Raw genomic sequence first — 27,945 nt, forward strand, 5'->3', positions numbered from 1 at the left:
GAGAGAGAGAGAGAGAGAGAGAGAGAGAGAGAGAGAGAGAGAGAGGGGGAGGGGAGAGAGAGAGAGAGGATACGATTTGGAGAAGGAGGAACACAAGAGGTGATAAAGGCAATTTAGAGGAGAACAAACAACTAGAGCAAAACATTTTTAGGGGCTGATGCTGATGCATTGTAAGGTAAGCATAAGTGACATGTTCACATTGCCTGCTTGCCCACACACCTTAGAAGAACAAATCTATGTAAGCTTCACAATCTTCCCCCAGTCAATACATAAAACTAGATACGATAGGATACTTCGGGATTTTGGCAATTAGGCCCATTATCTACTTCCCCAGAGTCAGATGAACTTGTGGATACCATTTTTATGTCTCTGTGTATAGTATGAAGGAAGTTATAGGTAATTTCGCGAGCCAATGCTAACTAGCTTTAGCGCAATGACTGAAAGTCTGTGGGTGTTTACTAGCATGCTGGCAGATACCCATAGATATCCAGTCATTGTGCTAACGCTAGTTAACATTGGCTTGCAAAACTACCTCTAACATCCTTCATAATGGACAAAGAGGTATAACATTTGGAGCCACTAGTTCATCTGACTTTGGGGAAGTAGATAAAGGGCATCATGGCCAAAATCCCGAAGTATCCCTTTAATTGAATATTAAATATGTTTGCATAGAGAGACATCAGAGGAGGCTGGTGGGAGGAGATATAGGAGGGCAGGCTCATTGTAATTGCTGGAATGGTATAAATGGAACGGTATCAAACACATCAAACACATGGAAACCACATTTGACTCCGTTCCATTAACTCCATTCCTGCTGTTACAATGAGCCCATCCTCCTATAGATCCTCCCACCAGCCTCCTCTGAGAGACATTATATGATATCTAATGTCATAAATTAAATTGAGTACTTATTAAAGTTCCCTTCCCACAAAGCAACATTTTCTGCTAGCCTGTCCTGGTTCTGTAATACAAGAAGAATATTAGATTTGTTTCTCTCCCTGACTGTTTCCATTACTCCATTACAGAAGTAACAGTAGCAGTAATGTTGTTATATTTCTGTGATAAAAAAAAAACTAAAAAGTTTAGGGATGAGCTGGAGAAATGTAGTCACTCTCAAATTCATGAGGAAGATCTCAATTGCAAACTCCTTGCTTCCTCTCTCCTCGTCTCCTTCTCAAAACCCATTAGACAAGAAAGCCAGAGGTCCCTCCTCTCTGACCTTCTCCTCCAATGGGTTTTGAGAAGGAGAGGAGGAGAGAGGACGCAAGGAGTATGCAATAGAGATTTTCCCATAGACAGAGCTATGGATGCAAGGGCTGACCATTCAAGATATCCAAATGATAGTTTTAACACTAGAACCGCTAAAAGTCATTTTGACTGCTCATTAATGAATGTATTTATCATGCCCCCCTCCATCCTTGACTTTTCCTAAATAAGTCTGTATAACACACTTCCCTTGTTAGAATCGTAATATCACAAACAGAACTGAAGTTATAACGAGTTTTAGGAGGGCATGTCATTATGTGAATGGTTTTCCCCTTTGCCCCTCCTTCTCCAGACAGTAGGGCCTGCTCCGCTCATTCTCCCGACATTGGAAGGTGCAGTGGCCAGTTCATAATTACCCCGACAATTGCCTCGAAACTGAACCTAAACTATACCGAAACGATTTTCACACATATAACAACAGATTAAATAAATTAAGTAAAGTATGATGGGGAGAAAGAGGGAGAATGGGTGAGTTGATGAGTAAGGGGAAGCGGAGAATGCATAATTATGTAATCACCAATTGTGAATGAAGAAAAGGGCGGGCCATTCTATTGTATTGGTATATTCTAATTATAATCTAAAAATGGTATGTACCTATATCAGTCCACCAAATCCAAGCAGTCTTATCAGTCTACTCTGGCTTACTTGTAGTACACAGTGAGAGCGTGCGTAATTTACAATGGCAAGAAGACCAAGATGAATGGATGCACATGCTGCGTTAGCGCTGCTACAATATCGGAATGAAAACGACTCAGATGGTGGGGAATAAATTAATCGTGACATCTCTGATGATTATTCTTCTGATTCTGAGCCTCAGCCTGAACCTACACCTCCGAGGCCTAAGCGCAAAAAAAGACAGAACTGTACGCCCGCGCCACCACCAAATGAAACCGTGAGACAGGAAGGAAGGGATGACACAGTTTCGGAAAAGATCCACATCGGGCAGCAGGTGAGCGAGTGTTGGAGAATGCGATGGTGAGGCTTGTGGAACCTTACGTTGGCAAGGGGAGAAATGTCACATTGGACAATTTCGTCACTTCACTGTCATTGGTGAACAAGTTGCTTGCAAATAAAAACAAGCCTAGTCGGCACAATGAACAAAGCGAGACGGGAGATCCCTCTGCGCAAAATAAGTCACCCGCACAGCGGTTGTACTCCACAACGGTGGTGAAGAATGACAAGACAACACTAACACTATACCAATGCAATGCAAGAAAGGACGTTCCTGTCATGAGCACCATGCATCCGACAGTTGCCATCGACAGGGACACAATAAAGAGAAAAACGGATACTATTATGCACTACAATATTACATAATACGCATCGCCATAGGCCTATGTGCTGTAGATAAACTTATGCAATGCATTATGCTCCTCTGTATAACACATGTTGTTTTTCCTACGGGAAAATTGTCATAATGTTTTCTACTCTATTCTGTTCCAGAAATTGGTGTGGATTTTTTGGATCAGATGGCACGCTGGCGTGTTGCGGTGTTCTATAACATGCTTGACTTAGCTGCTATCAACGCACATGTATTGTTCAAGCAATGCATGAACAACACCATGCCCAGGAAAGATGTAATCATGAGTCTAGCATACGGGCTACATGAGCGATATATGAGTGCCAAGGCAGGAGCAAAGATTACACGCGAGCCATTGCGCAAGGAAAATTGCGCACAGCTCCCAGGCATCATAGTGCCAGGTGGCCAGATGCACAAAGAACAGAAACCAAAACACTTGTGTCACATGCAAGAGACGTGTTTGTTTGAAGTGTGTCAAGAAAGTGGCGTGGATTTGAGTTGACTGTTAGGACAAGGGATAACCGCTAAATGAAATCCAACTGATGCCATTGCGTGAAAACACAGACCATTTAACCACAAGCTGTCAATAATTTAAAATGTTTATATTCATTATAATGCCTTTATTGCTTTTGTGCTGATTTTCACTATTTATCAAGCACACTTGACGCTAATGATGTTTAGGCTACTGTTTTCATAATCGACCGCGCATTTTGCATGGGTATTTTGTTAAAAAAAAAAGTTTAACATCTATAAAAAGAAGCTCTTACCATGTTCCAACACATATGGTTTATGTTTCATAATTGTAATAAATGCTCTTCACAAATACAATTTATAGTACAGTATTATTTTTTTGTTGTATAGAGTGACATAGACTAATTAAAATGCTATTTTGTTATTTGAAATAAAACTTTAAAAAATTGCATTCTAATGTTACCTAACACCTTCATGAACACAACCAAATGATTATTTTAGGGATAGCATATATGAAATATATTAATGACACTGTTAGAATGTTGCAGTCAGAATGACTGCTCCTTAGCTTGAAGGGGGGCCCCTCTGAGACCCAGCAGTTCTAGTGTTAACCATGCTTTGAGGCTATATAGTGTTTGTTTACATTTACTTTGTGATAAACATTGGAGTAAAACAAACTTATATTTTGGGTTCTGATGGAGTACATTTATAAGTTATAATCTTCAATAATCAATGGGTACATATTAAAAGTAAATAAAAAATATGTAGCAACTGCTGATTGCCCTTTTATCCTTTTTGTAAACTACACTTACTCTTCTCTTTTTACACTGTTCTTTATAGCTTTATTAACTCACACTTGCTTTTACATGATTTCATATCTTCATTTGCAGGCTCTATGCAGTAAAAGTTTATTTTACGACATTTGTTGGCAGTTTGAAATTGCTTTATGACAGAGACTGCAGCTTTATGGTTATAATGAATGTGCTGCATCCACATTTTGATAACAGTGGTGATTCTAGCACCTCATAAACCATGCTGACAGTTTTACAGGCTTTCCTGTGGATTTAAAGGTGTCAGAGAGAGAGCTCCAAAAAACAAGCTGTCATTTCGGGCACCCAGCCAGGCTATGGCTGCTTCCCAAATGGCACCCTATTACCTTTGTAGTGCACTCCTTTTGACAAGGGCACATAGGGCTCTGGTTAAAAATAGTGCACTATGTAGGGAATAGGGTAACATTTGGGACACAATCTATGCCACAACGAGTGGGGACATACTCAAAACAAAATTATGCTTTTGCCAGCATATTGATTGGACCAATGAGGATCCAATAGGGCAATGTGTAACCGGCACATTTTGAATCAAACCAATGGGAATCCAACCGCTACGAGTGTGACTGTGAAATCATCCATGGATCACAACCCTTGCCCCTCATATCATCATTCACATATCCACACATCATCAGCCATGAATCATCCGAAAGACCATTAAACAGTAACATATCACTGGGTGGTTAATGACCAGGGAGCAGGGAGGTGACAGGAATGAATACCCAACAGTCAGGAGAGATTAACTCAGGACCAGGATCAATGAAGTCTCAATGGGGAGCATATCATGAGGTCAGAGAGAGAGAGAGAGGCAGGGAAAGAGAGAGCGACAACTTCCTAGACAAAATGTTTCACTGTAATAGTAAAGGTGTAAACTTGGCAGTATATTTGACCTCTCAGCTTCCCTATCAAATCTAAAAAGCAGACAACCTAAGAAAATTAACAACATTGATGAAGAATGCAAAAACCTAAAAAAGAAATTGAGAAACCTATCCAACCAAAAACATAGAGACCCAGAAAACCTGAGCCTTCACAATGGTGAATTACTAAAACAATACACAAAATACACTATGGAAAAAGAAGTAACAGCACGTCAGAAATCAGCTCAATGTAACTGAAGAATCCATAGAATCTAACCACTTCTGGGAAAATGTGGCCCTATAACAAAGAACAAACAGCAAAAACATATATGTGATAAAATACAAATCTTAGAATCAACTATTAAAGACTACCAGAACCCACTGGATTCTACAATTACATTGAATGAACTACAGGAGGATTCTACAATTACATTGAATGAACTACAGGACAAAATACAAACCCTTCAACCCAAAAAGGCCTGTGGTGTTGATGGTATCCTAAATGAAATGATAAAATATACAGACTTGAACGTTTTAACATCATCCTCAGCTCTGGCATCTTCCCCAATATTTAGAACCAAGGACTGATCACCCCAATCCACAAAAATGGAGACAAACTTGACCCCAATAACTACCGTGGGATATGCATCAACAGCAACCTTGGGAAAATCCTCTGCATTATCATTAACAGCAGACTTTTACATTTCCTCAGTGAAAACAATGTACTGAGCAAATGTCAAATTGGCTTCTTAGCAAATTACTGTATGGCCAGACCACATATTCAACCTGCACACCCTAATTGACAAACAAACAAAACAAAACAAAGGCAAAGTCTTCTCATGCTTTGTTGATTTCAAAAAAGCTTTTGACTCAATTTGGCATGAGGGTCTGCTATACAAATTGATGAAAAGCAGTGTTGGGAGAAAAACATATGACATTATAAAATCCATGTACACAAACAACAAGTGTGCAGTTAAAAATGGGAAAAAACAAACACATTTCTTTCCACAGGGCCGTGGGGTGAGACAGGGATGCAGCTTGAGCCCCACCTTCTTCAACATATATCAAATCAAATGTTATTTGTCACATACACATGTTTAGCAGATGTTATAGCAGGTGTAGTGAAATGCTTGTGCTTCTAGCTCCAAAAGTGCAGTAATATCTAACAAGTAATATCTAACAATTTCACAATAATACCTAATACACACAAAAATAGTAAGGAATGGAATTTAAGAAAATATACATATATGGACAAGAAATGAAAGAGCGGCATTGGACTAAGATACAGTAGAATATTATAGAATAGAATGCAGTATATACATATGAGATGAGTAGTGCAAGATATGTAAACATTATTAAAGTGACTAGTGTTCCATTTCTTAAAGTGGCCAGTGATTTCAACAGGCAGCAGCAGCCTCTAATGTGCTAGTGATGGCTATTTAACAGTCTGATGGCCTTGAGATAGAAGCTGTTTTTCATTCTCTCGGTCCCAGCTTTGATGCACCTGTACTGACCTCGCCTTCCGGATGATAGCGGGGTGAACAGGCAGTGGCTTGGGTGGTTGATGTCCTTGATTATCTTTTTGGCCATGCTGTGACATCGGGTGCTGTATGTGTCTTGGAGGGCGGGTAGTTTGCCCCCGATAATGCGTTCGGCAGACCGCACCACCCTCTGGAGAGCCATGCGGTTGCGGGCGGTGCAGTTGCCGTACCAGGTGGTGATAGAGCCCGACAGGATGCTCTCAATTGTGCATCTGTAAAAGTTTGTGAGGGTTTTAGGTGCCAAGCCAAATTTCTTCAGCCTCCTGAGGTTGAAGAGGCTCTGTTGCGCCTTCTTCACCACACTGTCTGCGTGGGTGGACCATTTCAGTTTGTGTATGCCAAGGAAGCTTTCCACCTTCTCCACTGCGGTCCCGTCGGTGTGGATAGGGCGGTGCACCCTCTGCTGTTTCCTGAAGTCCACGATCATCTCCTTTGTTTTGTTGATGTTGAGTGAGAGGTTATTTTCCTGGCACCACACTCCCAGAGCCCTCACCTCCTCCCTGTAGGCGGTCTCATCATTGTTGGTAATCAAGCACACTACTGTTGTGTCGTCTGCAAACTTGATGAATGAGTCGGAGGCGTGCTTGGCCACGCAATCATTGGTCAACATTGAGTAAAGGAGGGGGCTGAGCATGCACCCTTGTGGGGCCCCAGTGTTGAGGATCAGTGAAGTGGAGATGTTGTTTCCAACCTTCCCCTCCTGGGGGCGGCCCGTCAGGAAGTCCAGGACCCAGTTGCACAGGTCGGGGTTCAGACCCAGGGCCTCGAGCTTGATGATGAGCTTGGAGGGTACAATGGTGTTGAATGCTGAGCTATAGTCAATGAACAGCATTCTTACATAGGTATTCCTCTTGTCCAGATGGGATAGGGCAGTGTGCAGTGTGATGGCGATTGCATCGTCTGTGGATCTATTGGGGCGGTAAGCAAATTGAAGTGGGTCTAGGGTGACAGGTAAGGTAGAGGTGATATGATCCTTGACTAGTCTCTCAAAGCACTTCATGATGACAGAGGTGAGTGCTACAGGGCGATAGTCATTTAGTTCAGTTACCTTTGCTTTCTTGGGTACAGGAACAATGGTGGCCATCTTGAAGCATGTGGGAACAGCAGACTAGGAAAGGTAGAGATTGAATATGTCCATAAACACACCAGCCAGCTGGTCTGCGCATGCTCTGAGGACGCGGCTAGGGATGCCGTCTGGGCCGGCAGCCTTGCGGGGGTTAACATGCTTAAATGTCTTAATCACGTCGGCCACGGAGAAGGAGAGGCCACAGTCCTTGGTAGTAGGCCTCGTCAGTGGCACTGTGTTATCCTCAAAGCGGGTGAGAAGGTGTTTAGCTTGTCTGTAAGAGAGACGTCGGTGTTGGAGACATGGCTGGTTTTCCTTTTGTAGTCCGTGATTTTCTGTAGACCTTGCCACATACGTCTCATGTCTGAGCTGTTGATTTGCGACTCCACTTTGTCTCTATACTGATGTTTTGCCAGTTTAATTGCCTTGCGGAGTGAGTAGCTACACTGTTTGTATTCTGCCATATTCCCAGTCACCTTGCCATGGTTGAATGCGGTGGTTCGTGCTTTCATATTGGCGTGAATGCTGCCATCTAGCCACGGTTTCTGGTTAGAGTAGGTTTTAATATTCACAGTGGGCACAACATCACCTATACACTTCCTGATAAACTCAGTCACCGTTTCAGTGTATTCGTCTAAATTATTTTTGGAAGCTACCCGGAACATATCCCAGTCCGCATGATCAAAACAATCCTGAAGCGTGGATTCCGATTGTTCAGACCAGTGTTGCATAGTCCTTAGCACGGGTATTTCCTGTTTGAGTTTCTGCCTATTGGAAGGGAGGAGCAAAATGGAGTCGTGGTCAGATTTGCCGGAAGTTCGAATAGCAATGGCCGAGGATTTTGGCAGCATGAGTACAACAGTCGATATGTTGATAGAACTTCGGCAGCCTAGTCCTCAAATTTGCTTTGTTAAAATCCCTGGCTACAATAAATGCAGTCTCAGGATATGTGGTTTCCAGTTTGCATAAAGTCCAGTGAAGTTCTTTGAGGGCCGTCGTGGTATCGGCTTGACGGGGGATATACACGGCCGTGACTATAACCGAATAAAATTATCTTGGGAGATAATACGGTCGGCATTTGATTGTGAGATATTCTAGGTCGGGTGAACAAAAGGACTTGAGTTCCTGTATGTTACTACAATTACAACATGAGTCGTTAATCATGAAACACAAACCTCCGACCTTCTGCTTCCAGAGAGATATGTATTCCTGTCTGCGCGATGAACTGAGAACACCTCTGGCTGGACCGATTTTGACAGAATATCCCAAGAGAGCCATGTTTCCGTGAAACAAAGTTAGTTACAGGCCTTGATATCTCTCTGGAAAGAAATCCTTGCCTGGAGTTCGTCGATCTTGTTAACCAAAGACTGAACATTAGCGAGTAGTATACTTGGAAGCGGTGGGTGGTGTGCGCGCCTCCTAAGTCGAACCAGCAGGCCGCTCCGAGTGCCTCTCCTCCACCGGTGATGTTTTGGGTCAGCCGCTGGAATCAGTTCAGTTGCCCTGGGGAGAGCAAACAAAGGATCTGCTTCGGGAAAGTCGTATTGCTGGTCGTAATGCTAGTGAGTTACCGCCGCTCTGATATCCAATAATTTTTCCCGGCTGTATGTAATGATACAAAACACTTACTGAGCTAATAATGTAAAAATAATACATTAAAAAACAAAATACTGCAAAGATTCCTAAGAGCTAGTTGCGAGGCCGCCATCTTCGTCGCCGCCAGGTTAACCATATACAGTTGAAGTCGGAAGTTTACATACACTTAGGTTGGAGTCATTAAAACTAGTTTTTCAACCACTCCACACATTTTTTGTTAACAAACTATAGTTTTGGCCAGTCGGTTAGGACATCTACTTTGTGCATGACACAAGTAATTTTTCCAACAATTGTTTACAGACAGATTATTTCACTTACAATTCACTGTATCACAATTCCAGTGGGTCAGAAGTTTACATACACTAAGTTGACTGTGCCTTTAAACAGCTTGGAAAATTCCAGAAAATGATGTCATGGCTTTAGAAGCTTCTGATAGGCTAATTTACATAATTTGAGTCAATTGGAGGAGTACCTGTGGATGTATTTCAAGGCCTACCTTCAAACTCGGTGCCTCTTTGCTTGACATCATGGGAAAATCAAAAGAAATCAAGACCTCCGATCAACCACATGCCTGGTTCAGACATGATGAAGGTACCACGTTCATCTGTACAAACAATAGTATGCAAGTATAAACACCATGGGACCACGCAGCCGTCATACCGCTCAGGAAGGAGACGCGTTCCGTCTCCTCGAGATGAACGTACTTTGGTGCAAATCAATCCCAGAACAACAGCAAAGGACCTTGTGAAGATGCTGGAGGAAACAGGTACAAAAGTATCTATATCCACAGTAAAACAAGTCCTATATCGACATAACCTGAAAGGCCGCTCAGCAAAGGAAGAAGCCACTGCTCCAAAACAGCCATAAAAAAGCCAGACTACGGTTTGCAACTGCACATGGGGACAAAGATCGTACTTTTTGGAGAAATGTCCTCTGGTCTGATGAAACAAAAATAGAATTGTTTGGCCATAATGACCATCATTATGTTTGGAGGAAAAAGGTGGTTACTTGCAAGCCGAAGAACACCGACCCAACCGTGACGCACGGGGGTGGCAGCATCATGCTGTGGAGGTGCTTTGTTGCAGGAGGGACTGGTGCACTTCATGGTGGCAAGGCATATGAACTAACAGGTTATAGAGCAGATAGAGAATTGCAACGCAATTATCACAACACATAGGTTGTAATATGGCTTTTTTTCCCTGGTTTGGCTTCCCCAGTGATTTTACCCACGCACCGCTACTGTCTATGACATGGCCTGCAGGCAGGATGGTGGCTGCTGACTGACTGCCTCCATGGCCTCATAAATACAGCTGATTGTGGGTTTGTGGGTCAGACTTAATCAAACAAGAATACTGCAGGTACACTCCTGTTGACACACACAGCTTAGGAGGCACACACGCACAAACACACACATGCATGCACACGCACGTAAAGCAAGCAGACACACACATTAAAATAAAGTGTCTCTTACCACCATGCCTGTCTTCAATAATAGATAGTGTACTGTCTGAGTGACATCTGCAGCGTGCATCAGGTTATGGTAGGGATTCTTATGTTTGCTGTAGCCCACCTCCAAGGCTTCCACAAAGGACACCAGTGCAGAGATAGGGATCTGAACAACAAACAAAAACAACAGAGCTCAGACAGTGACCTGAGGGAAATCTCTCATTCTGGCTCTTACACAGATTGGCTTTTCTCAGCTAAAAAGTTCCTTTGTCTCATCGCCTCCTGTCCTTCATTGTAGTGATCTGAAATAGTTGACTAGCCTAATGATGAGCTTCCACCATATTGTTTTCACCAAGTCTTTTCCAATCAGTGAAGATGAAGGGGAAGAGGAGAGAACATTTGTATTTAAGCAATTGATTCCCTAGTCGTACAACCTCTGAGACCTTCTGATTCAATGGAATTAAAATAGACTTAAAAGAACATCACTCATCGATGCCTACGGGGGGGGGGTAGATAAGGGAGTGGGAGAGAATGAGATGTGGTCCTTTTCTGATCAGCTTACCTTGAAGCGATTGATGAGGTCATATCTTGTGAGGAGCTCATAGAATATGAATTTCAACGCGTGGTCCCCACTCGCGTCATTCAGGGCAAACACGTCAAAAGACCACATGTCCACGTGCTGCGAAAGAGAGGGAGTCATTGTCAGAACAAGTATTGAAAGACTACATTTGAATCTGAATGTGTCTGTAAGGCAAATAATTGAGGAGGAGCAGGGAGGGGTATCTTCTAAAATGAAAATGGTGTGCATCTGAGTCTCAAACATTTTATTTTCCTTTATATTGCTATACATTGCTTATATTCAAGTATTATTTCATTGAATTTAGGTGATCAATAAATTCACTTTATTGAAAGCCTGCATGACCATTTGAAAACCATGAAGCAGTAAGCATGTTTTTACATCAGACGTTATTTCTAGTTTGTTTGATGATACAGTATGTTACATGAATTTAAAGCCAGGCGCTATTAGGAGTCATAATAGGAACCTAAGTAATAATGAACAAGAACAGAATCCCCATGTACATCTAGAGGTGAGTTATTGACATGATTATTCTCTCTCTACCTTACTCCCCCCTTCTCTCGCCATACCTCCCCATTCTCTCTCTCCCTCTCTCCCCCATTCTCTCTCTCTCCCTCACTCCCCCTTCTCTCTCTCTCATTCTCTATACAACTTCCTCCCTCCCTCCCTCCCTCTCTCTCTCTTTCCAACAAAGTTATGTGGAGTTCTTCTGACATGTCTGGTGCAGGGGCCATTTGAATTACAACACATTAAAGATTTAAATCTTTAAATTGGAAGTTTTCGCCTGCTCTCCATCTCTGTCTCCCGCCACTGGCTTACACAGCCTGCGGGCATACTGAAAGAGAGAGATGGAAATGGAGAGAGAAAGAGGGATGAGGTGGAGAGAGAGAGAAAGAAAGAGGAAGAGAGCGGGCTCAGAGATGACTAAGCCAAGTTCTCCAGTCTCTGTGTGAATCAACCAATGACAGGTCAGGACAGCAGGATGACTACAGAAGGAACGGGGGTAAGTAGCCCACAGAGCTTTTCATTTCAACACTGTGTTATTTAGCGGTTTTAGAGGAGAATACGAAGAAAATAGCTTTGTGAGATAGCTGGAGGAAATCTAATAGCAGTCAAGCCAGGATTCATAAGGTGAGGCATGATGATATCACAGCATCGGTAAGGATTGTTGTCAGCCAGGGGCGGCCTGGGTCAAGAATTAGGCCCTGGCATTTTATCCACACCAGCCCACATCACTGCAGGTGCTGCCAACTCTGTCAAAATAGGACTACAGATTTATTGTAATTTTTATACCCATGTATTCATCCAAAAATACAAAAAACTATGCAGTTTTAGGCACGGCACTCCACATCCCAAAGCCATGTCAAATATCTTGGTTGTAAAATACATAGTTGCTATTGAGCTGAATATCTAAAAAATAAAAATATCTACAGAAAGGTGAGACCCACCTCTCTTCGACAGGGACAAGGGGACGAAAGCTGTGTTTTTCCCTCAGTTACATTTTGAAATGTTTTATGATCAGAATACATTTTTCTTTCGAGCGCATGGGAGGGCGCAGGCACAGGGGCAGGGACCTCAGCTCAGTCTTTCAGAAAACCAGGCTGGCCCATCTTGGGAGGGTGGCTGGCCGTTGCTCACTGATTAGTATAACAGATACATTTTTTGGGTGAGTGTCAATTTCGACCAGCACACCCAACAACAAAACAATTCCAGCCCATCTAGCTTTTGCCAGAATTGCCAGATGGCCAATCCACCCTGCTGTCAGCACATTGGTCCGAACTGAACAGGGTTGGTCCAGTAAGTTTATGACACAAAGTCCTGGTTTTCATTCTACAGGCTTTTCCTGGTTTTGTATGGATTCTGACCTCTCAAGGTTTAGGTTAATGGCTGTTTTACAATGTTGTTTAGTTATGAAATATAAACAGCACATGTCATGAGACAGTTAAGTTCATCATACTGATGGGGTTGGAATGGGGTGTTGAACCCAAACCCCACAGGAGACCACCTATGTCATAATTTATGATGTGCATAAAACACAACGCACTATTGACCTCTAGTTGACCTCTGTGCCTCTGAGCAACCGGTTAGGGTTACCCAGATGGTCAGGTGGTGTGTGTGTGTGTGTGTGTGTGCATGCAAGCATATGTGTGTGTGTGTCTGTGTGTGTGTGTGTGTGTGTGACAATAGCAGAGAAAGAGAGATACACTTTGTCATCACACCAGATTAAACAGATCAAACAAAACTCTAATTCTGTCATCTCTCTCTGCAGATGGAGAGTCATCACGTCATGAGGCATGAAAACATTGCACGCTACGCAAATATTACACACCAATAACAACAACACATTACATGAAAATCCCTTCCATAAGATCAGCAGGGTATTAATACCTTGTGTTCTTTTGCATGGGAATAGGTCCTGCTGTCAGTAACCAGGACACACATGATTACTCATTACAGGACAGACATTCAATAGTAAAAATACATTGTATTTTTGTCAAATGCTGCTTTTACCCTTGTGTGTTCTGGCATCGGAGGAGAATGGCTTGAAATTAATGCATGCAGCCTGTATGTACTGTGATTCTACACATATATATTCCATCATATACTGTGTATGTGAGGGGCTATTTGAAGGAAATAGGGTGAGGTTGTGAATGATGTATGGTTATATCTTGGTTGCCCCTGCTTGGGGTGGCGGGGAGGGAGGGCCAGGCCTGGTATTTCGCAGGCCTGGCCCTCCCTCCCCGCCACCCCATTGGCACATCTCAGACTTCCCCTGCCTCGTTGGCCTATTGCCGTCCTTGCCAGGTCGCGATTCTTAATACCTTGAGCACCGTGATCACGCTGGGCGGATAGCTTAATCCCACCATGTTGGACGTCCGGCGGTACATCCTGTCAGGGAGAGATAACACACACGCATGCACACACACACACACGCCCATGCACACAATGTTAGGACACCCAGAGACCCAAGGACCACTGATTGGTGGAGGTGGACGGGGGGAGATGGCTAGTGGTATTACCATTTCAAGGGTAAGGGGAGGATGGTTCTGGGGGAAATACCTCACAACAGGGATGTGATGGGTGACCTTCCCAATGCTTATCATCTAGGCTGGGGTTTACGCTTCTACTGTGAGACTGATACATACCGTATGCTATCAAATAAACCCACCCAGGGCTTGGCCAGAGATTGCTGGATGCACACACTTTCATGTAGGGTTCTTTATGATAAGGCATTCTCTACAGGACAAAATTACTTTGATGGCTCCATTGACAGTAGGGAAAAATATGGAACTCCTGTCCATTAAAGGGATACTTCAGGATTTTGGCAATGAGGCCCTTTATCTACTTCCCCAGAGGCATATGAATTGGATACCATTTTTATGTATCTATGTCCAGTATGAAGGAAGTTAGAGGTAGTTTCGGGAGCCAATGCTAACTAGCATTAGCGCAATGACTGGAAGTCTATGGGTAACTGCTAGCATGAGATAATCCTGGGACCCAGAAACAAATCTTAAATGCAAGCTACTTGATTTGATGCTGGGGGCTGTTATTGTTAACAGTCTGTCGCGAGAGACTAACAGGGAGATGAATGTGGTATATCCTAGTTCAGTATGAAATACACAGATCATATACACTACATGGCCAATAGTATGTGGACACCCCTTCAAATTAGTGGATTTGGCTATTTCAGCCACACCCGTTTCTGACAGGTGTATAAAATCGAGCACACAGCATTGCAATCTCCATAGACAAACATTGGCAGTAAAATGGCCTTACTGAAGAGCTCATTGACTTTCAACGTGGCACCTTCATAGGATGCCACCTTTCCAACAAGTCAGTTTGTTACATTTCTGACCTGCTAGAGCTGCCCCGGTCAACTGTAAGTGCTGTTATTGTGAAGTGGAAACGTCTAGGAGCAACAACGGCTCAGCCGCGAAGTGGTAGGCCACACAAGCTCACAGAACGGGACCGCCGAGTGATGAAGCGCGTAGCACGTAAAAATTCACTCTCTACCAAATTCCAAAATGCCTCTGGAAGCAACGTCAGCACAATAACTGTTCTTCGGGAGCTGCCGAGCAGCCGCACACAAGCCTAAGATCACTATGCACAATGCCAAGAGTTGGCTAGAGTGGTGTAAAGCTCGCCGGCATTGGTGTCTGGAGCAGTGGAAACGCATTCTCTAGAGGGATGAATCACGCTTCACCATCTGGCAGTCCGATGGATGAATCTGGGTTTGGCGGATGCCAGGAGAACGATACCTGCCCGAATGCATAGTGTGAACTGTAAAGTTTGGTGGAGGAGGAATAATGGTCTGAGGCTGTTTTTTATTATTCAGGCTAGGCCCCTTAGTTTCAGTGAAGAATGACATTCTAGACGATTCTGTGCTTGCAACTTTGTGGCAACAGTTTCGGGAAGGCCCTTTCCTGTTTCAGCATGACATTGCCCCCGTGCACAAAGCAAGGTCCATAGAGAAATCATTTGTCGAGATCGGTGTGGAAGAACTTGACTAGCCTGCACAGAGCCCTGACCTCAAACCCATCGAACACCTTTAGGATTAATTGGAACACCGACTGCGAGCCAGGCCTAATTTCCCAACATCAGTGCCCGATCTCACTAATGGTCTTGTGGCTGAATGGAAGCAAGACTCCGCAGCAATGTTCCAACATCTAGTGGAAAGCCTTCCCAGAAGAGTGGAGGATGTTATAGCATCAGAGGGGGGACCAACTCCATATTATTGGCCATGAATTTGCAATGAGATGTTCGACGAGCGGGTGTCCACATACTTTTGGCAGTGTAGTGAATTTGTAGGACAATCAACCTCTTCACAAATACACTGACAGTGTGTTACTGTCAGTGCTGCTCTCCCAGTTTAGTAAGAAACATACTACATGTTCGGAGGACATTGTAGGACAAACTAACCTCTCAACAAATATCCCAGCCTGCACTGCGTGTACGATGCTGCGGAAGCGCGGTTTCTCTTCGGTCCGGCGCAGCATCAGACCCATCTGACGCGTGAAGGTGGAGGCAAGCCAATCACGCACCTCCGACGGCACCGAGTCCGACTGGATGTCACTGAGCTCATCCTCTGTGTCCACCAACCGTCTGCAGAGAGGGACGGACACATGCACACACACATATATGCGCAGATACGTGCATGCATGGATGCACAAGTATGCATTTATGCATGTACACACACGCACAAACGCGTGCACACACACACACACACAGAGCAGGGCCCATCTCTTCTCATCAATAATATTTCAATCAAGTTAAAATAACTACTTTGTTTTGAGCACTTGATAAGGTTTTTCATTAAAACCCAATTCTGCTCTCTTTCTCTCTAACAAATATGTGTAGACAGAGGAGGGAGAGGGAGAGAGAGAGGGGAATACAGAGCGAGAGAGAGAGACAGAGAGAGGGAGAGGGAGAGAGAGACAGAGAGAGGGAGAGGGAGAGATAGACAGAGAGAGGGAGAGGGAGGTAGAGAGAGAGCGGGAGAGAGAGAGAGAGAGAAAGAGACCTTACTGAAAAACCATGTGATGATATTTCACATTAAGTTTCACATGTGGATTTTCATGTGATCACATAACCTTTCACAAATCATGTGAAACCATATGGTTTTGGAACACTTCACATGTGATGATATTTCACATGAAATTTCACATTTATATTTTTCACATGATATTTCACAGGTGATATCCTGCATAAAAAATTTAACATTCATTAGGATGTCCCCGGAATGTCACGCGGTCACAGTGTTTTCAATTTACATATTTGAAACACATGATTACATTGTTTATGTTTATTTATACTGTAATTATTATTCAACATGTCCTCACTTGGGATTTGAATTCACAACCATTGCATTCCAATCTTGTTGCTACGTCACCATGTCGGTGTCAATAACTGATTTCACCTGTATTCCTACACTTTGGTCAAAACTACAAATTGCTGAAATAAGTAAATGAAATCAATGATGAGAGAATAGTCATATTATCTGATAACTAAAATAGCAGTGCAGATGGCACTATTTTGCTAAGTGCAGAGATGTATTATAGGTATTGAATCTGTAGGAGACTTCTGAAAATGCTACAGACTTTGTGGCGCATTAGAAAGATCAGCGTACCCCAAATCCAGAGGTTGTGAGTTTAAATCCCAAGTGGAGTCATATTGGAAAGTCAGCTCTAAGTCATCATGTCAAATGTAATCATATTGATTAAAGATGTTTACACTATTTTAGTTTAACAGCGTACCACTTACCTTAAAATACCCATACCTTTCATTACTTCCCTTCCCAAAAAACACATGTGAAATGTACAGTTTCCCGTGTGAAAATCGCATTTCACATGTGAAATCACATTTTCACATGTGAAATAGTTGTTTTCCCATGTTGAGCTGAAACTTTCACATGTGAAAACAAAAGAGACATGTGAGGTCAATTGTTCACATGTGAAACCATATGATTACATTTATTAAATTAGAGTTCACATGTTAACACCACCTTTTCCCATGTCAGGAGAATAACATGTTTTAGAACTTTCACATGTGAAAACCTAAATCTCACATGTGGAATTGCATTTTCATGTGAACAACTTTCACATGTGAAAATTGAATTTGCACTTTCACATGTGAAAAACATTCACATGTGAAAATCTAATTTGCAGTTTTACATGTGAAAAATGTTCAAATGTTGTCACGTGTAGTTTCATGGTATCACTTGTTGAAATTCTGATCATGTTTTCACGTGCTCATTGTTTTCACATGTGTAGTTTCATGTTGCTTTTACATGTTGTCACATGTTATCACATTCATTTCACATAAGATCACATTCATGTGGTTTTTCCATAAGGGAGAGAGAAAGTGCAGGAGAGTAAGCGAGAGATGGGGAGAGAGACAGACAGAGAGAGAGAGAGAGACAGAGAGAGAGAGAGAGAGAGAGAGAGAGAGAGAGAGAGAGAGAGAGAGAGAGAGAGAGAGAGAGAGAGAGAGAGAGAGAGAGAGAGAGTGAGAGACAGAGAGAGAGAGAGAGAGCGAGAGAGAGACAGAGAGAGAGAGAGAGAGAGAGCGAGAGAGAGAGAGAGAGAGAGAGAGAGAGAGAGTGAGAGACAGAGAGAGAGAGAGAGAGAGAGAGAGAGAGAGAGAGAGAGAGAGAGAGAGAGAGAGAGAGAGAGAGAGAGAGAGAGAGAGAGAGAGAGAGAGAATAACATTCTGTAGGACAGAACATTTTGAGAAATAACTAATAATAATAATAATAGTTCACACAGAATATGTCAGATACTGTATGTAATATGTATAGTGGAATTGACCAATCTACTGTACTGTTGTGCCCATGATAAGGTATCCATACCGTGTCTCCTCGATGTACACAGACTCCAGGACTGAGGCTGCATACTCCAAGTTCTTCTTGAGGTCGACGACGGACGCCTCTCCTCGTTCCAACTGTTTCACCAAGCATCGCAACCTGGAGAAAGGGAACAAAAACACGTCTCATGAGTTCTCATGCTTCTACAGTTGCAGGCATTAAAAGTTAGATCGTGCCACCGTATTGGCAGAACAATTGCCGCAATGTGTGTGCTTTTATGCATGTGTTATTATGCGTGGCTTATTTTTACAATTTAAGTGGACTTGTAAAACCACACACTACCCTGAAAAATAGCAATCTATTCAGGCCATAATGACTATATAAAAAAAAAAAACTGTAGTCCTGAAAGTAGGGCAGACTAAAAATAAAAATATAATTGGATCATTGGATAATCCTATTTGGTTATGCTAAAGTTAGCTAGACATTTAGACAGTCACCTGGTACACCTCCATATCACACCCACCAATGGCACAGAGACAGCAGTCTCACTACTAGCCCTGTGCTAACTATGTTTGTAATATATTAACAAAACGTGATTAAACAATGAATTAACGTGTTTGACACCTTATTGAGGAGGGATGTGAAGGTTCGAGTAACTGGTAGATGAACAGAATATTTGGTCAAGTCAAATTAAAAAGGAAGGATGTGAGGTTAACTAAGGAGAGAGGAAGCTATTCAGCTGTGTATTCATGCATGCCACACTGTTGGCTGGACATGCAGTATGACACACACAGATCGCCAATAGAGGACTGCTAGCCAAAGCCCACTCTGCCAGAGTCTAAACCCCAGCAATCACAATCCCCTTAAAGAGCCAGCCCAGTCTGCCCTGATACAACCTGCCATAGCTGCTTTCAGATGGCACAAATGCCCAAGTCACAGTCCATTTGTACAGATGTCGGCTTAAGCTGAAATCACCGTTAACCATCAACCGCAGTGTAAAGGTCATTTTTTCTGCATTTGTTTGAATCCTGGTCTCTTTCCAACAACTCCTAACGCTGTTGTGGTGGCTGAACTCTAAGCTATTTGATATGCAAGTCAAATTAGATAATTGTGAATAATATTGGAAAACTAACGGACAATAGAGCAGAGAGCTGCAGGGGTATTTCAAAATCCCCTTTAATCAGAATGCCCAGCCAAGGACACTGAGGTCAGAGGATACATTACTCCCTCCCAATCACTGATCACCTCATCAAAACATTATCGTAACTATCATATGATTACACAGGATGATTGACAGATTGTTGTTATGGCGTTAGAGGTCTTCACTGTCATCGCTACAATCCCCAGGTCCTCTGAGATGATTTGTAGTCTTTCTCATACTCGTGGACTACACAGGCTTGTGAACTGGCACGTAGACAGGGGAAAACACTAGGAAGACACACACACACACACACACACACATACACACACCAGCTGACATGACAGAAAAAAATTGCCTGGATAAAGAAAAAATGAAATTGGAACTACAAAGAGCAAACAGTGATAATCGTGCTGCAAACAAAGCCCAATAAACAGCAGCTCAGGTCCAAAGCAGAGAGCTGATTGGTATTTACAGGAGTACCATCTGGGACAGCAGTATGTGACACTGTAATAACTCTTCCTAGCTAGACTAAAGATTAGCTCCTGCTAATAACTCTCACCTCTACACACCTCTGCTTGATCATTGCACTGGCTGTGTGTGTGTGTGTGTGTGTCTGAATACATGACCATGTTGTGTATCTATTTCTTTATGTGAAATGTGATTGTGAATATGGGTGAGACTTTTTAAATGCATTCTGTACTGTCTGTGCAGTGTATAGGTGTGTGTTTGTACTGTATGTGAGTGTCTACAGGCTAGTCTCATGGACTAGACGTAACATAATACCAGTAAATCCGGGACACTCCATTTAGTATTAAATATTACGTTTAGTATGGTTACATAAGACAAAAGGTTACTTAAGGCAAAAATGAAAGCAGGGTGGTTGGTCGGGGTGGATGGGTCAACGTATAACTTGAATGTTTAGCAACCCAAAGGTTGAGTGTCCGAATCTCATCACAGACAACTTTAGCATTTTAGCTAATTAGCAACTTTGCAACTACTTACTACTTTTTAGCTACTTTACAACTACTTACCAGATTATCTAATAATTTAACCTAACTCCTAACACTAACCTTAACCTTAACTCTAACGTTAGATTTAGCCACCTAGCCACCTAGCTAACGTTGGCCACAACAAATTGGAATTCGTAACATATCATACCTATTCCAAATTCGTAACATATCATACGAATTGTAATTCATAACATATCATACGAACTGTAATTCGTAAGATATCATACCAGTTGTAATTTGTAATTTGTAACATATCAGATGAAAATTAATACATACCATAGCAAACCTAACATATTATACTAATTTGAGTGTCCCAGATGTTATGTCTGCCCCTAAGTCCAGGTTGGTGTGTATCTGTGCTGTGTTGACAGCCGGTCTTTTGACATAGTCAGTGTCACTCATTTGTAGTCACACTCATAATAAGTATGACACAATGTCACAAGTGTAAGGGTTTATATGTCAGCTCTGGTGATGAAAGCAGAATTTGTGTGTGTGTGCACGTTTAGGCTTGAATGTGTGACAGTGCGAGTGCATCAGAGTGTAATTGTGGGTAAAAGTGTCTGTGTGTAAATGCGTGACTAATATGTGAGCACATGAGCACAATGTGTGTTTTAAGTGTGTGTGTATGCGAACATATGTGTGTGTGTGTGTGTGTGTGTTTGTTCGGGAGTGTGTGGGTCACACATGGGGACAGGTTTGACCCAAATCTTCCCACAGCTGCTAGGGCCACACAAGGTACAAACAGACGGGGGAGAGAGATGATGGGTGAAATCACAAAAGCACTTCTCCATGGATTTAACTGTGTTGTTATTCACTTCTCCTGCCATTACAGGAGAGGAAACCAAGAGCGAGATTTTAACCTATAATTCCTAGTCATTACACTCATATTTGATCTAGGGTTAAATAAGGTAGCTCTTGTGGCAGAATTATCAATAATGTCACAGTAATATGTTATGATAAGCCTTTTAGCAAATAAGGCACATATATCTAGCTGAAAATACATGAATTGCCCTATTCACTGTTCCGTAGAAAAACACTTCAAGCTCAATTTGCTGTAATGGGTCAAGTCCATAATAGGTTGACTGAACGACCTACTGTTAGAGAACCTGACTCCCAGACACAGTCTACGTTTGAATCCATTTTACCCCCGGAGCACGGTGGAGATTGGAGAACAGAGCAACAGAAACCATGACACCATAGACTCTCCAGTTCTTTCTTAGTAACATGAAACAGTCTGAGGTCTATCAAATAACTCCACTCTGTTCTGGATGGGCCACGGAACATGCACACGCGCACACACCGACAAAATTATTTTGACCAGTCATCATCTTAATATACTCTTCTTTACCCTGGTGGAAAAAGTCTACCGGTTTTATAATTTTACCGTTAATAAAATTCCCCCACTCTGTTTTAAAAAGGAGAACAAGGTCGAAACATAAAGGAAAAACGGCATGGTGTTTTAATGATGTTATCGAAATCAGCCAAGCGTCAAAAACCTGCCTTTCCCTCTATCTCTCAGAGGATTCCCGTCTGCTCTCTAGCAGACAAACACATAATCAATGAGTCACGTCAATGTCATCCCATTAAAGGATTACAGCTTACCAGAAGCCTCTCTGATTGGGAATGATAAGAGGGGAAATTAGACAGAAAAGGCAAAAGGCAATAACTACAGAGGATCCTGCAAGTGAACAATAACATGACCTTTCAATAGTGAGAAGGGTTATCATATGAATATGTATTCATAATATATTATTGTACCTCATCACTAGTCATAGACACCTGTTCTGGGTACTATGGACGCGTCTCAAATGGCACTCTATTCCTTTCAGCCAGATCAATCGAGATCCAAGGCGATATTCGACGTTCGTCCAGGTCCCCATGACATTGTGAGATGAAATCAAAACAGGCCACTAGGGGCAACTGTGAGCTCTATTACCATCAAGTAGGGTTGTGGATGGGGATGGCGGATGGGCGTAAGCCGCAAGCTATGGCTCAGAGGGTTGTTTGAATTTTTGTTCCGTGAGCTGCGAGCTCCGGCTCCAAGGATCACATGTTCAATCCCAGTGCTAGGCACTCGTCTTTATTTGGATTGTTTTAACCCTATCCCAAACCTTAACCCTTACCTTAACCATTCAGAATGAATGCCTAAACCTAACTGTCAAAATGTTACATTTATCGCCCCCACACACACGTTCCATTAGAAATCAAAGGAATAGTTAAAGGTCCAGCACAGTGATCCTATTTCCCAAGTAAAAATAGCCTTTGAATGACCAAAACATCATCCATAATATTGTTACGCTATTAAACAGCTCAGAATTGAAGAAATTGTACATTTTCTCTCATCTCTAACTATCAGGAAGCCTGAAAGAACAGGCTGAGTGGGTGGGAGCTCATGAGCTCGCCTTGACTGACAGCTCTTTGAAACGCCCTTGTGGTCATTCCCAGGTTACAAGGTAAACAATGGGCCACATGTCATTGACGTAAGGCATAATCAATGAGGGGCTATGATTTCTATGGAAAATAATGAATGACGTGGAAGGTGTGTTCCACAACACGCTAGCGGAGTGGAACTGACCTTCCACGGAGTTGCATTATTTTTCAGAGAACACATAGGGCCCTGAGTTGATTATTCCTTTTATACCATGGCTATAATTTAAAACATTTCCCACTAGAAATGTGTTCATTTGCCAGTAGAAATGTGTTCAACATCCACGGAAGTAGCTAGAAAGTTTATAAATAACTATAGTAGTTGCCGTGGTAACCAAACAAACAGACTTGCTAGTTTAGCTAACCGAACCATCAGTCCTAGCTTGCTATAATGAAAATCGAATTTAACAATGACAATAATGTTTTCATTTCTACTTTTGCTTCCAAAAGCAGCTCAAACAGAACATGTAAGAATTAAGTATTGCCATTGAATTCTACTGTGCTGATATACCGTGCGTTAAATGGAAATAGTGCACGCTCTAGAATGCCCTTCGAGACAATCAGAAACGAGTATTCAACAATGCCATGGTATAAGTAAGGGATAATCAACTAGGGGCTATGCGTTTTATGGAAAATAATGAACGATGTGGAACGTGTGTTTCACGACGCGCTAGCGGAAGGGAACTGACCTTCCACAGAGTTGCATTATTTTCCAGAGAACGCATTTTCCAGAGCCCCGAGTTGATTATCCCTTTTATAACGCTCTAGAATGCCCTTCAAGCCAATCAGATACGAGTATTCAACAATGCCATGGTATTAGACAAGGTAAACAATGGGCCACATGTCATTCCAAGCCTAAATAGTATGCCTCAACCCATTTTCTCTGCAAAATTATCTCATGGTCAACAGAGCATGTGGTCTTCTGTAGCTCAATTGGTAGAGCATGGCGCTTGTAACGCCAGGGTAGTGGGTTCGATCCCCGGGACCACCCATACGTAAAAATGTATGCACACATGACTGTAAGTCGCTTTGGAAAAAAAGCGTCTGCTAAATGGCATATTATTATGGACTGTTGGATATCAGACAAACAGCAGCAATACACAATTGTATTTCTATTGTTTGTAACTAATTACAGAATTATGTTCACTGATACACTTCTTCACAATAATTAGTAAAGCCTGAGTCACTTAGAAGCTTAGACATAAGGGAATGTACATGAAAACAGCATACAATAAGTGTACTGGACAATTTATTGGTGCCACTGCATTAGCATTATAAATGACAATATGTTCAGAATTGTACAGTATGTATTGATCAGACATTTATTTGACCAGGCATTTACAATAGGCCAGCATTGATCAACATGAACACTCATGAAAAATAAAGGTGAAAAATAAGAGACATAATTTGACATAAAAACAATTATTAGAGCCATAAGCAATAAGCCTAATATAGGCACCACAGTGTGCAGGACCCATTGATTCGTACAATTTGTAAAGCTCATCTAACGTCCGAATGCTTGAAAATACTATACAAAGTAACAAAATGTGATATCATATAATGTAAAAGTGAATTACTTAGGCTTTAGGAAATTCAACCAACTACAGAGATTGATGGGGAGGGGAGTGGGAGACGAGGGGGACCCATGTACCCCGCTTCAATCAAGCAGGCTTCAGTCACCCATTTGGCTTCAGTCACCCCCAAGATTGAAGCAGGAGACAAATCCAGATATGGCTTCCTCCTTGTCAGGGCTCTCACACTGGGTAGACAGGGGTCCTGGGAAGGACAGCTCGCACAGCTTCCCCACATACGATGCTGGATCAAGGGTGACCTCATTGAAGAGGAGATCCAGGAGCCTGTCTACGTAGCCTGTAATGTTTTTGAAAAGGTACATATTTATTAAATCGGTAGTGAATTTAATTTCCTTTCATTTAATGTTCTGAGTTATGATGCTATCAATTCGATGATGAAGTGATCTACTCATTCTACAATGTGTTTTCTGATGTTTGAAATATGCTATACTTGGTTGTGCACTTCTGTGAAACTTTCAATATTTGTATTTTGAAATTTTGTGTGCCTGAAATGCTCAATTGATGCAATGAATAACAATGACTTACAGTATGTTGGGTCTGTCTTCACAGGCTTCACAGCATATCCCCCTTACTTTGCCTTGGGAAAGCTGATTTTGTATCACAGCATTCCTGCTGCGGTGGTTGCCTGGGTAGCTGTGCAGACAGAATAGATGTTGAATTTTCTAATTATAGCTTGGTGTAATGAGGTGGAAAGTGAAATAATAATATTTGTGTTGGCAGTTCTAAGACATTATGGTCATCGCTTGTAAGAGCCAATCTCAATGATGGTACAGGGTTAGCTTCCTGGCAAGACCTATCGAATGTTCTCCTCAATTGATTAAGCAACTTCACTCGAAATGTGCACTGCAAACGCGTGATATGATCGTAATTTTCAGTGCAGCCTGTCCACCCGAAATGAAAAGCAGCCACTGCTGTCAGGATGTCTTCATCCTTCGGAAAATAGGGTAAGGTTAATTTTACACTATGGCATCCAGTCACAACACAGTGTGCTTTTGCCAGCATGCGGGTAAGTAGCTTGCTATCTAACATTCACACCACAGATGAAAGGTTACCAGTACAGTGCCTTGAAAAAGTATTCATCCCCCTTGGCGTTTTTCCTATTTTGTTGCATTACAACCTGTAATTTAAATGGACTTTTATTTAGATTTCATGTAATGAACATACACAAAATAGTCCAAATTGGTGAAGTGAAATGAAAAAAATAACTTGTTTCAAAAAATTATACAAAATAAATTACAGAAAAGTGGTGCGTGCATATGTATTCACCCCCTTTGCTACGAAGCCCCTAAATAAGATCTGGTGCAACCAATTACCTTCAGAAGTCACATAATTAATTAAATAAAGTCCACCTGTGTGCAATCTAAGAGTCACATGATCTCAGTATATATACACCTGTTCTGAAAGGCCCCAGAGTCTGCAACACCACTAAGCAAGGGGCACCACCAAGCAAGCGGCACCATGAAGCTCTCCAAACATGTCAGGGACAAAGTTGTGGAGAAGTACAGATCAGGGTTGGGTTTTAAAAAAATATCCATTATTAAAAAATGGAAAGAATATGGCACCACAACAAACCTGCCAAGAGAGGGCCGCCCACCAAAACTCATGGACCAGGCAAGGAGGGCATTAATCAGAGAGGCAACAAAGAACCCAAAGATAACCCTGAAGGAGCTGCAAAGCTCCACAGCGGGGATTGGAGTATCTGTCCATAGGACCACTTTAAGCCTAGCTCTGTGGAAGAAGGTACTCTGGTCAGAAGATGAGACTAAAATTTAGCTTTTTGGCCAAGGAAAACGCTATGTCTGGCGCAAACCCAACACCTCTCATCACCCCAAGAACACCATCCCCACAGTGAAGCATGGTGGTGGCAGCATCATGCTGTGGGGATGTTTTTCATCGGCATGGACTGGGAAACTGGTCAGAATTGACGGAATGATGGATGGCGCTAAATACTGGGAAATTCTTGAGGGAAACCTGTTTCAGTCTTCCAGAGATTTGAGACTGGGACGGAGGTTTACCTTCCAGCAGGACAATGACCTTGAGCATACTGCTAAAGCAACACTCGAGTGATTTAAGGGGAAACATTTAAATGTCTTGGAATGGCCTAATCAAAGCCCAGACCTCAATCCAATTGAGAATCTGTGGTATGACTTAAATATTGCTGTACACCAGCGGAACCCATCCAACTTGAAGGAGCTGGAGCAGTTTTGCCTTGAAGAATGGGCAAAAACCCCAGTGGCTAGATGTGCCAAGCTTATAGATACATACCCCAAGAGACTTGCAGCTGTAATTGCTGCAAAAGGTGGCTCTACAAAGTATTGACTTTGGGGGAGTGAATAGTTTTTAGTTTTTTTGTCTTATTTCTTGTTTGTTTCACAATAAAAACAATTTTGCTATCTTCAAATGGGTAGGCATGTTGTGTAAATCAAATGATACAAACCCCCAAAAAATCAATTTTAATTCCAGGTTGTAAGGCAACAAAATAGGAAAAATGCCAAGGGGGGTGAATACTTTCGCAAGCCACTGTATCTTTGGTCGTAGATTCTGCTTGAGCTAGCTACTTTGTAAACAAAGTAGGTGCACATGTGATGATGATTCTTTATTTTTTTTTTATACTTTGTTTATTGAATTTTCAGTACCAGCATTTAGTTAATAATTGCACTTGAAAGTTATTTGGTATGAATATGGAACAACAATTTGAAGACAACGATACAGCAAAACATAGAGAGACAGACATGAAAGAAAAAATAGACATTAAACACATAAATAAGATAAAACACAAAAAAAAAAAAAAAAAAAGGAAAAATATCTGTTTTGATCCAGTTGTTATAGGTCAGCTAGCACAGTTATTACCGTCCTTAACATCCGAGATGTCGTATATGCACATACCAGGCTTCTTACATCACCAATATATAAATACACATCACTCTGGAACTGCAGGGAAATGTATTCTTTTAACATAAGAAAAGAAGGGAGCCCACTTTGCATAGAATTTGTCTACAGACCCATTGAGTGTCTGTTTTATTTTCTCCAACTTTATGCAATTCAAAATAGATTTAATCCAAAGAGCATGAGAAGGGGCTGCAGGGGATTTCCATCTAAGTAAAATTAATCGTCTCGCTAACAACGTGACAAAGGCAATTACATCCTTATTCATTTTGGTCAATTGTATTGTGGGTAAGGAAACTCCAAATAATGCAATGAGAGGGTCTGGCTCGATCTGTGTGCCGCTTAATTCTGAGAGTGTGTTAAAGATGTCTTTCCAGAAACCAACAGGAGATGGGCAGCACCAAAACATGTGCACATGATTAGCAGGGGACTGGTTACATCGAACACAATTAGGGTTCACATCCTTGTAAATTTTTGATAGTCTTGCTTTGGTCCAGTGGGCCCTATGAATGAGTTTGCATTGGATGAGGCCGTGTCGAGCGCAAATAGAAGAGCTATGTACCCTTTTGAGTGCCCCTTCCCATAGTTCATCAGATATTTCCTCACCCAGTTCCTCCTCCCAAGAGGATTTGATATTGT

General features: G+C 42.1%; 1 protein-coding gene across 2 annotated transcripts in view; it reads right to left on the reverse strand.

Annotated features, from left to right (window-relative positions):
- Positions 1-27,945, reverse strand: part of pde1ca (phosphodiesterase 1C, calmodulin-dependent a) — a 102,505-nt gene that overhangs the window by 23,760 nt on the left and 50,800 nt on the right. For both annotated transcript variants that reach the window (XM_084152252.1, XM_084152253.1), the window contains exons 3-7: positions 18,296-18,409; positions 15,868-16,050; positions 13,770-13,836; positions 10,933-11,049; positions 10,396-10,536 (exon numbers count right to left, since the gene is read on the reverse strand). In XM_084152252.1, the coding sequence (XP_084008378.1) occupies positions 10,396-10,536; positions 10,933-11,049; positions 13,770-13,836; positions 15,868-16,050; positions 18,296-18,409 (622 nt within the window). The remainder of the gene's footprint in view (positions 1-10,395; positions 10,537-10,932; positions 11,050-13,769; positions 13,837-15,867; positions 16,051-18,295; positions 18,410-27,945) is intronic.

This window comes from Coregonus lavaretus (genome assembly GCF_964263955.1).
Source record: "Coregonus lavaretus genome assembly, chromosome: 34".
NCBI classification, from domain to species: domain Eukaryota; kingdom Metazoa; phylum Chordata; class Actinopteri; order Salmoniformes; family Salmonidae; genus Coregonus; species Coregonus lavaretus.